The sequence below is a fragment of the Rhinatrema bivittatum genome, chromosome 15, assembly GCF_901001135.1.
Source record: "Rhinatrema bivittatum chromosome 15, aRhiBiv1.1, whole genome shotgun sequence".
Classification (NCBI taxonomy): domain Eukaryota; kingdom Metazoa; phylum Chordata; class Amphibia; order Gymnophiona; family Rhinatrematidae; genus Rhinatrema; species Rhinatrema bivittatum.
In genome coordinates, this window is record NC_042629.1 from 76,096,484 (window position 1) to 76,109,831 (window position 13,348).

At 47.9% G+C, this 13,348-nt stretch overlaps 1 protein-coding gene across 4 annotated transcripts; it reads left to right on the forward strand.

The window, feature by feature from the left end:
- Positions 1–120: 120 nt before the first annotated feature.
- C15H1orf159 (chromosome 15 C1orf159 homolog) lies at positions 121–12,691 on the forward strand. Of its 4 annotated transcripts, none has more exons than XM_029578097.1 (9): positions 121–366; positions 3,558–3,648; positions 4,431–4,506; positions 5,282–5,389; positions 6,582–6,647; positions 6,934–7,068; positions 9,158–9,183; positions 10,393–10,423; positions 10,655–12,691. In XM_029578097.1, exons 2-9 carry the CDS (start codon positions 3,577–3,579, stop codon positions 10,750–10,752), a joined length of 612 nt encoding a protein of 203 aa, XP_029433957.1. In that variant the 5' UTR covers positions 121–366; positions 3,558–3,576; the 3' UTR covers positions 10,753–12,691. The 4 variants fall into 4 exon arrangements, with proteins under 4 accessions (XP_029433957.1, XP_029433955.1, XP_029433958.1 ...); XM_029578095.1 differs by lacking the exon at positions 121–366 and adding an exon at positions 373–564; XM_029578098.1 differs by lacking the exon at positions 121–366 and adding an exon at positions 373–564 and having other exon boundaries at positions 7,006–7,068.
- The last annotated feature ends 657 nt before the right edge of the window (positions 12,692–13,348 follow it).

Here is a 13,348-nt window from a genome sequence, read left to right on the forward strand (position 1 = left end):
TCCCCGGGGCCTGTTCCTCTCAGCGGTTCTGCCGCAAGCGCCGCCGGGTCGTCAGGGAGTCCTCCCTCCCGCTCAGCGCCTCGTACCCTCTGCCCTGGGCCCACACGGGACAGGGCGTCGCCGTTTCCTAGCAACGCCGGAGGCAGAGCCGCGCCCGCCAGTCCTCCGAGACCTCGCGCGGCGCGCCGGGAAATGGAGTTCTCCCGTCTCCCTTGCGCCCATTGTTCCCTGCCAGGGGCTCTTTCGCAATGAAACTACATGTCCCGACAGGCTGAGGGAGACTTTTTTTTTCCCTCGAACAGCGAGAGCGGGCATGAAGGAACCTCGGAGACGGGAAAGGGAAAATTAAAAAAAAGCGCATCAACGGTGGGTTACCTGCGACAAGGGGAGCAGGTGCGGCTCCGCAAGGCCTTCCGGGAGTTGTAGTTTTACAGAGCGCGGCTGCTGAGCCGAGGGACAGCATTTCTCTGGTTAGAAGGACTACAAGTCCCAGGAAGGGGGGGGAAAGGGAGCGCGGTGGAAGCGGTAGCGCGGAGCTCCCCGCCCGGCGGGCTCCAGCCTGAGGTAAGCCCGGGGTGAGGGGGAGGGTGTGCCTGAGGGTTGGGGAAGCTGGGCTCCCTTCCCGCACGGCTGTGTGAGGAGAAGGGGTACAGTGAGGCAGGTCACTGGGATCCGGCTTAGCTAAGCCTCTGGCTGCTTTGTTTTCAATGTTGGCCCCTTCTGTCCTGCAGGGCCGGCAGCTCCCTCCTGACCCAGCCGGCACTAGGAGTCCATACATGCAGTGGGGTCAGCCTGCCAGGGCCCAGCCTCGTGTACCTGCAGTTGGGATCATTTTGCCCATGTGCATCACATTACTATTTCAGCTGCCATTCTGGTGCCCACTCTCCTCAGCTCACAAGGTCCTCGCAACCTGCTGCTGTTTAACAACTTTGAATGATTTTGTGTCACCTCGCTCGTCCTTCTCTTTTCCAGATCATTTATGAATAGGTTAAACAGCACAGGTCCCAGCACAATCCATGTGGTCTGCCCCGAACTACCTTTCTCCCATTTAATCCTACCCTCGGTTTCCTTTTTGAACCAGTTACCAATGCAACCAGTGCACTGTGCCTCCTGCCTTGGTAGGATTTCCTGGTTTCATATCTTTCTGCTTTTTACTGGCTGTGAGCCACAAAGTTGGATCTGTATTTTTGGCTGCTTTAAAGGCACCGGTAGACTTGCAGGTCATCAAATAATAAATCAATAACCACTCCTCCGTTTTCTCTAACCCAGAACAAAGGTGGGTAATGGGTCGAGTAATAGAAACCATTTTTGTTGCTGTATTCTTGCCAAGCTTGCTGTTAGTTGTGTCCACCTTGCAATTTGCTGGAGTGTTTACTGGTGAGGCCACACCTGTGATGAGCATCTTCAGCACCCAGCAGCAAGGGCACCACCTCGGTTCTCTGCGCTGTCTGTGATCTTCATGAAGTGACTGGAGGGTAATTTAATAACAACCTGGGTCAGTCTGTGTGTAGAAATACCCCCACACTTTAAAAGCCTGGCTTAGCAAAGCCAACTTATGCCTCTTTCTGGTGCTCATAAATATATGCATAAAATGGCTTTTACACATACAAGTCTATCCTCTCCCCAGGGCAATTTTCAAAAGCCCATTTGTACATGTAAATCCTTTTGAAAATTCAGCCCTAAGACTGCTTCTATGTACTAGATTCAAAGTTCTTTAAATCTCCTAAGAGCAGACTGGATTTAAGATTCTAGTACCCAGAGGAAAAAGCCTCAGGGTGGTGCTGTCCCTTCAAATCAAAGAGCAGCAACTGGAATCCGAGTTCTTGGCGCCCTAGGCACTTGGCCTATACTGCCTCTGCCTAATTCCGGCCCTGCTTAAGGGAATAGCTATGGGCCTCTCTAATTAACAGAGAGGGCTTGATTTTTTAAATTATTTACATGCGGAAAATGAAGCTTTTCAAAATTACCTTGGGGATTTTGTGCCTAAAAGTTTGCATAGAAGCAATTTGGCGCGTAGTTGAAAGAGGCCTTCCAGAGGTGGAAAAAACAATTTCACTCATACTTTCAATTTTTGTACACATTTACAGCTGCTTGCAAGCAGGTGCCTTTATTCTTCAAAACCCATTGTATTTACACTTCATTTAGCCTTTCTTTAGTTGGTCTGACTGGTGTCCAAGTGAAATGTTTGTGGCTTCACACAGACATTTGATGGTTTTGCTCTGTACCCTAGAAAGTGCCAAAACGCGTCAGGTCAGTGAGTGCACAATGTATTAATGCTTCTTTACCCTCATGCACACATTCTGAACAAGAGAGCTTGGCCTTTGGGTTCTAGGACAGCGCTCCAAGCTGCAAATTGTTCCATGAACAGATCTGATGCTGGTTGGCAGAAGCCAGGCTGCTGAGTACTGTCTTCTGTCTGCACTGCATTGGAGCTTTTCTTACTTTATTTTGAATGTACAATCGCCCATGTCTGTATACTTTAGCATTTTCTTTCATTTACTCTCACGGTGTCCCTTAAAATGTAGCACTCCTGCTCGTGCTTTATATTTGGAGTTTTTTCGCAGGCTGCAACACCTTTTTATTTGACTAAGATAATAAAAAGGGACTTTTGCAACCTGGACAGCTCACGTCTCTGGGATATTTTTACTCTGGCCCAATATGAAAGGTTTCACAACCTGCAATGAGTCCATTTTGTTCCAGGACCAAGCCAGCTATGCAAACATCTCTTTGTATTTGTTATCAGATTTTAGTTTTAAGAGATCTTGTTTCACATGGCTGTGTGAGAGATATGAAAAGAACATTAGTACTGTATAGATAGATCACAGTGGACCAGAAAGTATGGTATATAAAAACTTGGATCAGATTTCTTTTTTAGATGAAGTTCCGGGGAAGGTAGACTAAGCAGTAGGAAAAATTTCTTCATGGAATGGACTTCCAGGGGAGGAGGTGGGGATAAAAACAGTAACAGAGTTCCAGAAAGCCCAGGACATCCCCAATGATGATGAAGTGAACAGAAAGAGAGAGAGTGTGTGACACTGCACCAGCAATGACATTGGGCAGAGACTGGCTAGGCCTTAGGGTCTTTATCTGCCATCAGATTCCCGATTTCTGTTACCATGTTGATGCAGTAAGCATTCCCGAAGAGCACAGTGCTGCCAGCATGGGCACAGGCCTGGGCTGTGATGGGGACTCTTATTGGGTATGGTGCTTGGAAGGAGCTCTTACTCCTGGAGCTGCAGTGATTTTTATTGCTTGGGTATGGAAGAGGATCTACAGGGCCCAGCTTGTAGCAGACAGATAAGACTTCAGGTTACTTAGCAACCACGCAGCCTGCCATTGCCAGAAAACTGCCCCTTTGCAGCTGCATTGATATTTTTTGATGCCTTAAATTTGTACATCAGATAAGGTGAGCCAGTTTCATTCTTAATCTGCCTTAATTTGAATTAAGTCTGTGAGGGCGTTCAAGGGAGTAACATTGTGCTGTGATTAATGCTGGTTATCTGGACTCTCAGATCCTTCTGCCACAATGCATTCCTTCTCTCTCTTTCTCTCTGTAGATACATCTTGTTCCTGGGCATGGCAGTACTGTGCATCCTCCTCCTGACCAGGTTTCTTCTGCAGGCTGCTGCCAATTCTACAGCTGCTTTGGTATGTTCCATGCCACCTGCCAGCATCTAAGACTGGCCCACTTTCAGCATATCACAGCTACCAGCTTTTCAAGACACATTGCATGCAGGGACTTGTAGTTGTAATTTCCCCATATGCCTGTCAGTAAAATCAGGATCTGTCCTAAAAAAAAGCTGGAGCCACTTGGTAACTCTACGTAGTCTGGTCCACAGGGGCACATATGGTAGGTTAGAAAACTGTCCACGGCCTTCCTGGCTTTAGTGGCACTAACCTTTCATCTCCATAACAGTTGAGTACAAAGAGCAGGTGAAGCCCTAGCTAAACACTCCCCTCAGTACCACCCTATCTACATTTCTCTTGATTTCTTTTATATGCTTAATACTAACAAGCAATTTTCTGATCACAGAAAGACTATTCAGGCATTGGTTCTGCTGATGCAGCTGCTCAGCTCCCCTGATACATCTCAGTAACACAAGTATCCCCTGACCGCTCCCCTCTCTGCAGGTCAGAATCCAGCTTGGTCCTCAATAACTTGCCGGGAGCGGAGAAGATTATTTGTATGTTAGGATACAGTCACAGTCTGGTTATCTGATCATAGCAGCCCAGTTTTGAATTCTGTTTGAGAAATGTACGCCTGGTATTAACAGTTCCTGTGGGCAGTGCTGTCATGAGCTGAACCTTGGCTGGCATCTAGTAGTGACGTAACGATGCTTATTAAAGTTCCAGGGTCCTTTCTACCTGGCTATATTTAGGGAAGCTTAGCATTATTTTAGATATGTCCAATTTTTTCTGCTCTGTTTCAGATTTCTCCACCCGAATGCTGTCTGAGTATGTTGGATGCTAATGGTACCTGCCCCATAACTAGCCAGTGCAGCCCAGGTAGAGTATCACCCGGTGGGGGCATCAGCAGTCATTCTAGGCAGGACACCGGGATCGGGGCACTTGCACATTTTCTTTTCACTCTCCGGCTTGGGGAAGTGCCTCAGGTCAGTCAGGACTTGGAAGGGTGGCCAGTGTGGACTGTAGCAGAAGCAGTCATATCGTGGCCTCTGTGTTATAACAAAAAAACAAAATAAAACAGTGAAAAATGACTTTAAGGTAACGTACAAGAGCAAAATCAGTGGAAATGTCACTTTCCCACAGATTTCTTTTTTGCTCTAAGATTTGAATTCCCAGACAAAATAAAACAAAAGCTGAAAGTGAAGGCCCTGCTTCTATGCCATTCAGAATGTTACTATGGGACTCTCGGACACATCCCAGGGAGTCCCCACCAGAACCTCAAACCTTTAGAGCTAGTGCTGCTGCTGCTTCTGTTCATTTCCCTTTGGGCTCCACTGAGAAAATAGTCTTATGGAAAAACTCAAATCTTCTTTGAGTTGCCAGCATCTTAAAGCTCAGATACTACACTTTTTTTTTTCTGGTTGGTACACTAAACACTTCTTGCAGCCCTCAAAGCTTCCAGTTTAATCACAAGGTAACATAACATTGGTAGACATTCAGTCTGTGTCAAGGACCTTCCTAGTCCCCAAAACTTGAAATGAACTTTGAATAAGGTTTAGAGTTCGCTCGTTAGGCTCTGGCATGTACATGCATCTCCTCGGCTGCTGACTTCCAGGTAGTACATGATTAGGTAACCAGATGTCTTCCCATGTAGGTTGTTACAGACATTGGACTGAGGATGGTGCTAGCACATGTTTGAAATGCAGAAAGGAAACCAATCTGGAGTTCGAAGCTTTTCACAACCTGACCAGCTGCAGGAACAGTAAGTAGGATTTACACTGGGGAAAAGAGAGCCAACACAGAACCTGTTCAGCTCTAGCATTCTGGTGGGCTTTTCAAAGCGATGATGCATGGCGGGGCTGCAGATGGCCTCATGTCTTCAGCACCTGAAAAAAACCATTAGCAAACCCTTTGCAGCATGGACTAATCACAAGGCTCGGCGCTTCTCCACAGCATATGCTCAGATCTATTTTTATTTCATTATTGTTGTTGTATTTTGTGAGCCTTTTTCCAGTTTGATTTGCAGGAGTACATCTACGCTAGGGCGTGGGCTCAAAACCAGAACACAGCGCTCATTAGCATTGTGTAACTGATGCTATAAAAGGAGGCAATTATGCAGTTTAACAACTGTTACGTGTTCTTAATTAAAGGCTACACACTATAGTTTTACAGATTTTGTGTTCGGAAATTTAAAGTAGTGTATGAAAGAGCACATGTTAAGTACCTGCTGTATCCATGTAACAAACCAGCATGGACAGAAATGGAGTGCACCCCTCACATAAGAGGTACACAAATTCAGCCTTTCTAAGAATGCAGTTACAGTAACAAAGCAAATAATTTCACCAACAAGGCGTCAGAGGTGCCAATTCATAACACTTCAGAAATGCACACGGAGTGATCAGGACAGCCCTAACGGAAGAAGGAAGGTGGAGAGGTCTACATATTGTTGAATGTGTTGCATTTTCTGGAGCAAATATACGTGCAATACCTCTGTCTATTATATGATAATGTAAATATGCCAGAGGGCAATAGGCTAAATCTCAAGCCCACCAATTATTTAATTTGTGTATACAAAAACATTTATAAATTTATACAATACAGTCATGTGTGAGGCGTCTATACATTTAGAATGAATTCTAAAATATGATCAATACAATTTATTGATCCACAATCATACTCCATACATACCATTCATCCATAAAAACCACAATGCATATATATCATCAATAATATTACATTACACATCTAAACAAACCTATGTAACATGTATACAACTGTGCTGAGACCCATTAACAACTGTTCAAATGTTCCTACGAGATTTCTCGTTTCGCCTGCGTAACCAGGCTTCTTCAGGGAAACTCTGGATTTTATAATTACGGGAGCATTTTCTGGAGCGGCAGAGAGCAGTATCATCCTGTGTATTACTAAGTGTGTCTCTGCTTTACTCTGTGCAGTCAGTTTCCATGAAGAGGATCTGAAAATGAATGCTAGCACGGCCCACCCCTTCGTACGCAGCATGGGTAAGAACTGCCGCAGGTTAATGCCTTGCAGACGGCGCTCTGCGCTCCAGAGCTAGATGACCAATCACGGTAACTGGTGCAGGAGATGGCCCGTGCATTTCTCACAATCTCTCACCTCCTTGGTCCTTGACTGCTACACAAACAGGTCTGGTTTTTGAATACATCACTTTGCAGAAAGTGCCTATCCTGTTTGTGGCTCTGAAAGACGGGCGTTTGCCACACTATGCCGCCTTCAGCCTTTCCGGGCTCGGGGGAGTAATCTGTTGATCTTCTTTTCTGTGCACAGGAGAACCAGAGATAGCAGCCTCTCTTCTGCTGGGGACCTTCTTCCTAAGTCTGCTGTTAATTTTCTCCGTAGCGTTTTTCTTCTATCTCAAGCGGTCTAATGTTCTGCCAGATCTTTTCTACAGGAGGAACAAAGGTGCGTTGAAATACAAGGACCTTCTTCAGGCATGCACAAAAATCAAATTATAGATTTATTTCAACTTTCTGCTCATTTGATTTCAGCTAGCTTTTCTGACATTCCTTCAGTATGGGCCTTACACTGAAACAGAGTTCTGTTAAACAGAGCCATGCCAGCAAGAGAGAGAGAACCCTGTTCTTTAACAGTATTTATGCTTTCTGGCATGTTCAGCTGAATGATTGGTTCCACCTCTGCCATGGATGCTGAACCAGGCCTGTTTGCAAGATATCCACAAATGAATATGCATGAGCAGGGTTTAATACACGCTGTTATATTATGTAACTAGCCCTCTAACCAAACGAGGTAAACCGTTCTGATGGCAAAACCGAATGTGGTATACAAATAAATGAATACATTTGTGGGAGAGTGGCCTGGAGCGCAGTTCCACCACTTCTTTTCAGACTTAAGAGGCAAAGCAGTAGGAGTGCCCTGCTCCAGCCACATTACTTCCCCCCCAGGCAGGCTACAGAGAAGTGGGGGCTGCGTCTGGAGCACAAACAGCCACAGCCCTTCCACTCCTATTCTGCAGAGGAGGGTGATCCTGAGGCAGACACTGCAGAGACACACAAAAAGAGCTGAATTAGCACAAGTTTGCCAATAACTAAGGCTTCAGCCCTGGCCTTACTGAGTGTTAATTCAGCCCTTTTTTGTGTCGGATAGCTGGGGTTTCATTCCTGGCAGTATGACTGAGAGCAGGGGTTCACTTACCTTTTTTCCTGGACACAGGGAAGCAGAGCTGCTGGTGTGTTCAGCCCTGGCCTCCCTTCTCCTTGTGTATGAGATTGCTTTGCATACAGTAGAGGCAGCGCCTGCAGCTCTCTCCTGCATCCTCATTGTGGATACCTCCACCCTATTCCCACCATCACCAGAACCTAAAGCTTGTCCCAATGCCTCGCCTTGTCCTTCCCGGCCATGACTTTCTGCAGTGCCAAAGACCCGGGGCAAAGTGTTTTATGCATTCACTTGTACGGGAAAGGCTGGACTGCCTGATCTGGGCTAGTGCCGTTTTGCAGCCCCTTCTCTGTCTGAACTAGGCTTCCCGTGTTCTGCTCTGCTTCCATAACAGCAGGATTGTGCTTCTAACCTCTTTCTGTCTCTCCCACTGCACCCCAGCCCATGCATCTTCCCTTATGTGATGTCTGTCCCTGCATCTCCTTGCTCAGTCCAAATCCCCCGCTTTACTCTCTGCATCCTGTAGAAAGTAAACTGAAAGATTGCTGTATAAATATTTGGAAGAGCAGCAGACGCTGAACCCAGAATATAAATTGTTTATTCCCAGGGTAGGAAAGTTATGAAACTGAATGAGAGACCGATGGAGGCTCAGTGCAGGATTGGATGCTGACAGGACCCCATATCCCAACCGTCCTGACTTGTCCTACTTAGATTTGTACTTGAGGAAGAGGCCTCTTGGCATTTCTCTTAACTCTGTGTCACCTGCCTGGAGAAAGCTGACTCCGCTTTCTCCAGGCAGGTGCACATGCAATCCGTGTTCCATGCGTGCGCTTGTGGCTCTGGTTTCCCCATGAAAGGCAAGCCCTGTTATGCAGCAGGGTAAAGCCAGGATCTGTCCTGAACCAATGGAAGCAGCAGTTAGCACAGGAGTCGCTGTCTCACCGTGTTTACAGCAGACTGGACAGTTCCCTGATTCAGCCAAGGCTCGTAAGGAAGGTCCCTGCACCATGCCTTCACCCGCTCTGCCCCCAACGCTCTGGATCAGCACTGCCCCCCCCCCCCCCCCCCCTACCGTTTAACCAGGGCATCACCCCCAGTCATCCCGAGCTTAAAGAAATATGGTGCAAGCTCTCTGCTCTTTGAATGAAGGAGATGGGAGCAGCTGAACCAGAAATGAGACTCGGCTGCTTTCTCAGGGTGTTGAGTTGGGTTCCACTTTCTGCTTCCCTGATGGATTCCAGCTTGCTCTTGTCTGTATCACGCCAGGGCTTTGCTGGGTTGGGCATGTTGAGAGCAGGGGCTGAGATGTACCCACCCCTCATTTTACATTGAGGAACTTTTAGCAAGTAATAATTCTGCTTTCTTTCTTCCGTAGCCTCCATCCTGCAGCCCAGTGAAACGGTGAGCAAGCCCCTCCTGTCTGATCAAACTGAGCGCCTCGCTCCCTTTTTATAAAGGTGACCAAGGCCGCGTCCGAGCACTAGGCAGCTTGGCTGCCATCTGCCCAGTACGGAGCACAGTTCTAGGGCTCTTCATGCATTTGTAACAGCTTCTGCTTTATTGCCACAGCCCACGTGGTTGCAGATTATGTGGGTGCTTTACAGCAGTTTTCAATGATTGTAAAGTCCATGCATGGACGGAGTCAGCAGGCAGTGGTGGAGGGCAAAATAGTGCCTGCCTGTCTGAAAACTGAACATACCCGCCGCTTTCCTCTCTCTGACCTACCTGCGCCCTGCACATGCTTAAGCACTCCAACCATGGACAGTTTGCCCATGTAAATGGCTTTGCCAGTTGCCCTGATAGCAAACCACTCTGATGGCAAGGAGCAGTGTTTGGTGGGGTGGGATTTGAACCTGGGTCTCTCCTCACTGGTTTCCTGTGGGAGAGCCATCCTGCATAGGCTCTGCAGTGACTGGGGCAGTGGGACACCAATTACGAGTCAATGCAAGAAATGAGCGGCCGCTTTCCTAATGCCCGCACAGCCACCTCTCCTGGGTGCGCGATTCAGTGTTTAAATGCGCCCCTAGCACCTCCTCGGCAGCGGGTTAGGAGAACAGACACTCGTAAAATTAAGCTTCCGTTTCCCTAACCTGACTGCCCGCACTTTTTAAAACAAAATTTAACCTTTTGGTTCCTCCGACTTAATCTCGCCACGATATTAAGTTGGAGGATGTACAGGAAAAGTATTTTCTGCTTTTCTGTGCACGTTTTTGGGCTGCGGGACAGGCACACTTTTTTTTTTTTTTTAGATCAGAGGAGAATAAGTAAGAGCCTTATCAACAAGCATTTGCATGTGATAAGCGCTATTAGTTGTGCCGGGTGTGTTTTGGACGCTCTGATCCCCTTAAAGTGTAAGGGACTGTGGACGCGCGTCCAAGCATCAGCCCCTATGGGTGAAGACCATATTGTGAGCCTGCAGGGGATGACGGCCTGGGCGAGGACACATGGGGAAAAGTGATTAGACATCTTTGCCGTTTATCAACCGATTACTTCTTTAGAAATTCCCTCCCTTCTCAGTCCCACAGCCTTTCATTGCCTGGTTACAGTGACTGATCACAGGTATTTCTTGCACTTTTTCACTTATTTGAATGTCCTTGTTCTTTTTCCCAGGCCTCCATGATCCCCACGCCAGCATCTTCAGGTAAAGCTGCTTCCATTATTCGATGTGTGCAGTGTGATACTCAAGCATGCTGTACATTTGTCCCACCTCTTCGGTTTCTAACAGCAGATTGAAAGGTTTCTGAATCGACTGTGCTTCAGTAGTGTGCGTAGCACCAAAGAACGGCAACGCTTCGCATAGCCCTCCAGTACGGGTTTTAGCTGCCTCCATCCATCCTCGGTCACTAACTGCTTTCTCCCATCTCTGTTTCAGTGCGGAAGCCTCGTTATGTCCGTCGGGAGAGGTCGTCGGTGACGTCCGCTTCGGCCATCGTGAATTCTGACGCAGAGACCAGGGTGAGCAATGTCTGACCTTCAGCACTCTCCAGTCACGAAGCTGAGAAGATGTTCTGTCTTCGTTCATGTGCCAGCAAGCGAAAGAAGGAGCCAGCATCACTGCAGCAAGAGCGCTTGTGCCAAACGTGGCTAGAGAGGACAGAAAGCCATGAAAAGCTGGCGACTTCAGGCTAAACTGCCAGCTGCAGGCAGCTGTTCCCACACAGAGTGGAGCCCTGAACTCCCCCCTGCTCCTCGTCTCTTAGCAGCTGATGTCTTTATCACGGCTAAATCATTGCACTCCAGGCCCTGTGTGTGCCTGCTCTGTATTTGTTCAGTGGCTGCGGAGCAGGAGCGGGCTTGTTTACCCAGGGCATCACTGAGTGTTTAATGCTACGCAGGGCAGCGTTGGATGACAGGGGGGCATTTACTTTCAGTTTGGAAGAATGGGGCAGAGCATGGGGGGAGATAGTGTTTCAGGGGCCAGCGTCATCTTGAAACCAGGCAGGATGCTCTTGCTGGAAAGCCAGTGCATGATGGCATCGGTTTTCTTCCTGGTAAGGCTTTAGGAGGTTCGTTAGCTGTGGTACTGCCCTCTTGCTAGGACAGGTGGCAGCAGCGCCCACCCACCAGATCATGGGCTGGTGTTGGTATTTCTTTGTGATACTGTGAGTTGCTTCAGTATAGGAAAAAGAAAAGTTGTGTCTTTGCAGCCCGAGCAGCTGAAGCCCCCCTGGGGGCGTGACGGGGAGGTTACGGTGCTCTCTAATGTGACTTGGCTTGATTTCTTCTGCCCACATCCAGAGGACGGGAGGACAGGCTTTGTATCACATGTGTGTAAGACTCAGCGGCCAGCCTCCCCTACAAAGACCCTCTGAGGGTCTGCATGGGGCAGTGGTTCAGGGCAACCCAAAGCAGCACCTCAAATGCAAAACTGCGACGTTGGCAGCTACAGAAAACACCTTGCCAAAGGACCTTAGAGGGAGCAGGGTGTGCGCCGCTGTGAGGGGCGGTCATGTATTTATCAGAGGAATGTGGCATTGCCACTGGGCATCTGGCCTTTAGTGGTTTGACCGCTGAGCATTGGCAGCACAGTTTAGTGTGAAAAGAAGGTAAAGCCTGCAATGTGCTGGAGCCGGCCGCGCTAGTCCCTGAGCTTGGGATTTCCGGATATCCCTGATGAAAGAGCTGCATTCAAATTTCATGCACAATCTTGTGCAGCACACTCGCATGGGATATCCTGAAAACCTGAGCAGCTGGAGGCCCACCCCTGCATTATTGTAAGAAACAGGTTTTTAAATCATTCTGGTAACTAGATATCACTGGATCATGTGCGTACGATCATCAGCCAACTAACGTGTACCATTTACGCCCAGAATGTCAGTGATCTCCCAGCAATAAGGCACTGCCGGGTCAGCTTTGGTGAAGCCGTGATGTGCCTGTGCTTCTCTGCTGGCAGCAGGCAAAGCCATTTCCGTTTCCTCATGTGTTATATACATGACGGTAGCGTGTTGCCACCTGAGCTGGCCAGTGCATTCAAGGGGATTCTAGGTCTTCTATTTAGTAAGAAGAAGCTGACTTCCCTTTGGCAATTGCAAAGCAAAACTGCTCCAGACCATTATTCCCCCAACTTGAAAACAAGTGACATGAGAGCCCATGCTTCTAACAAGAAGAGGATCTCATGGGGGTTCATTAACCTATTCTTAATTACGTGAGGGTTACAAAAAGCAAACTCTGTGGAAAATTCCAAAGCTAGGGCTATTATTAAGCCATTGGCCGTGCACTGATGGGGAAGATCTGCGAGGTCTTTGGTTAAGGTGAGGAAGGCTGCTAACCTGTTTGTGAGAGTCTGGCGTGTTGTGTTGCTCGTCACATGCTCCTCGCTGGCACCTGCTCTTGCATTTTGATGTGTTATAATGTTTTGTACTTTTTTTTATACAACTGGTTTTAATAAACTTGTTTATGAATACTTGAATGGGCAATGCGTAGATTTATGGCGGACAAATCGTATTTTATAAGGAAGTCTGGGTGTGCAGTGTTACAGAGTAACCAGGTTCAGAATTGATTTGTGCAGATAATTGTCAGAAATGCACTGTGCCAGACATCTCGAGGTGTTCAAGGGTCCCTGTCTGTGTGCGCAGGGCATCCTGAGGTATGAGGAGGTGGGGGAGGGGGGGAGGAGAGCTCGCTCTGTTACATGAGGTGGGGCAGGGGGGACTCCCAGTTGCTATCTTGCTCCCAAAGAGGTAGACGGCAGCTCCAGTCCTTCTGTTCCTCAGGGGTAGAGGGGCAGCCTTTAGCCTTTACTCAACTTTAGATTTCAGTTGAGTAAGAGAGAGCTCACGCTCTCTTCCAGCCTGGCTATGGGCTTTCCCGCAGTACTGGAGTACGTCTCGTTACTGGGAAGCACCCGACTCCCTCAGACAAGAAATCAAGAGCATGGCATTGCCTTCTCAGCTAAAGACTGCGATCTGGAGGGCTCCTGGGAGAGAGAAGGAACGAATGTGGCCGGCTTTGTGTTTGCCTTTCAGTCAGCGCCGTTTTATGATCAGGCAAGAACAAGGAAGAGAAGCACTGCCATAAAACACAAGCGTGCATTTCCATAAAATTCCCCTGCTTCTTCCACAGCCCT

What these genes read in the sequence shown, in the direction of transcription:
- C15H1orf159 (XM_029578097.1), top strand. Translation starts at nt 3,577, where the DNA reads ATGGCAGTACTGTGCATCCTCCTCCTGACCAGGTTTCTTCTGCAGGCT. An exon ending in TTTCTACAGGAGGAACAAAG is followed by an intron (nt 7,069 to 9,157) that starts GTGCGTTGAAAT and finishes TTTCTTCCGTAG; the next exon opens with CCTCCATCCTGCAGCCCAGT. An exon ending in TCCTGCAGCCCAGTGAAACG is followed by an intron (nt 9,184 to 10,392) that starts GTGAGCAAGCCC and finishes TCTTTTTCCCAG; the next exon opens with GCCTCCATGATCCCCACGCC.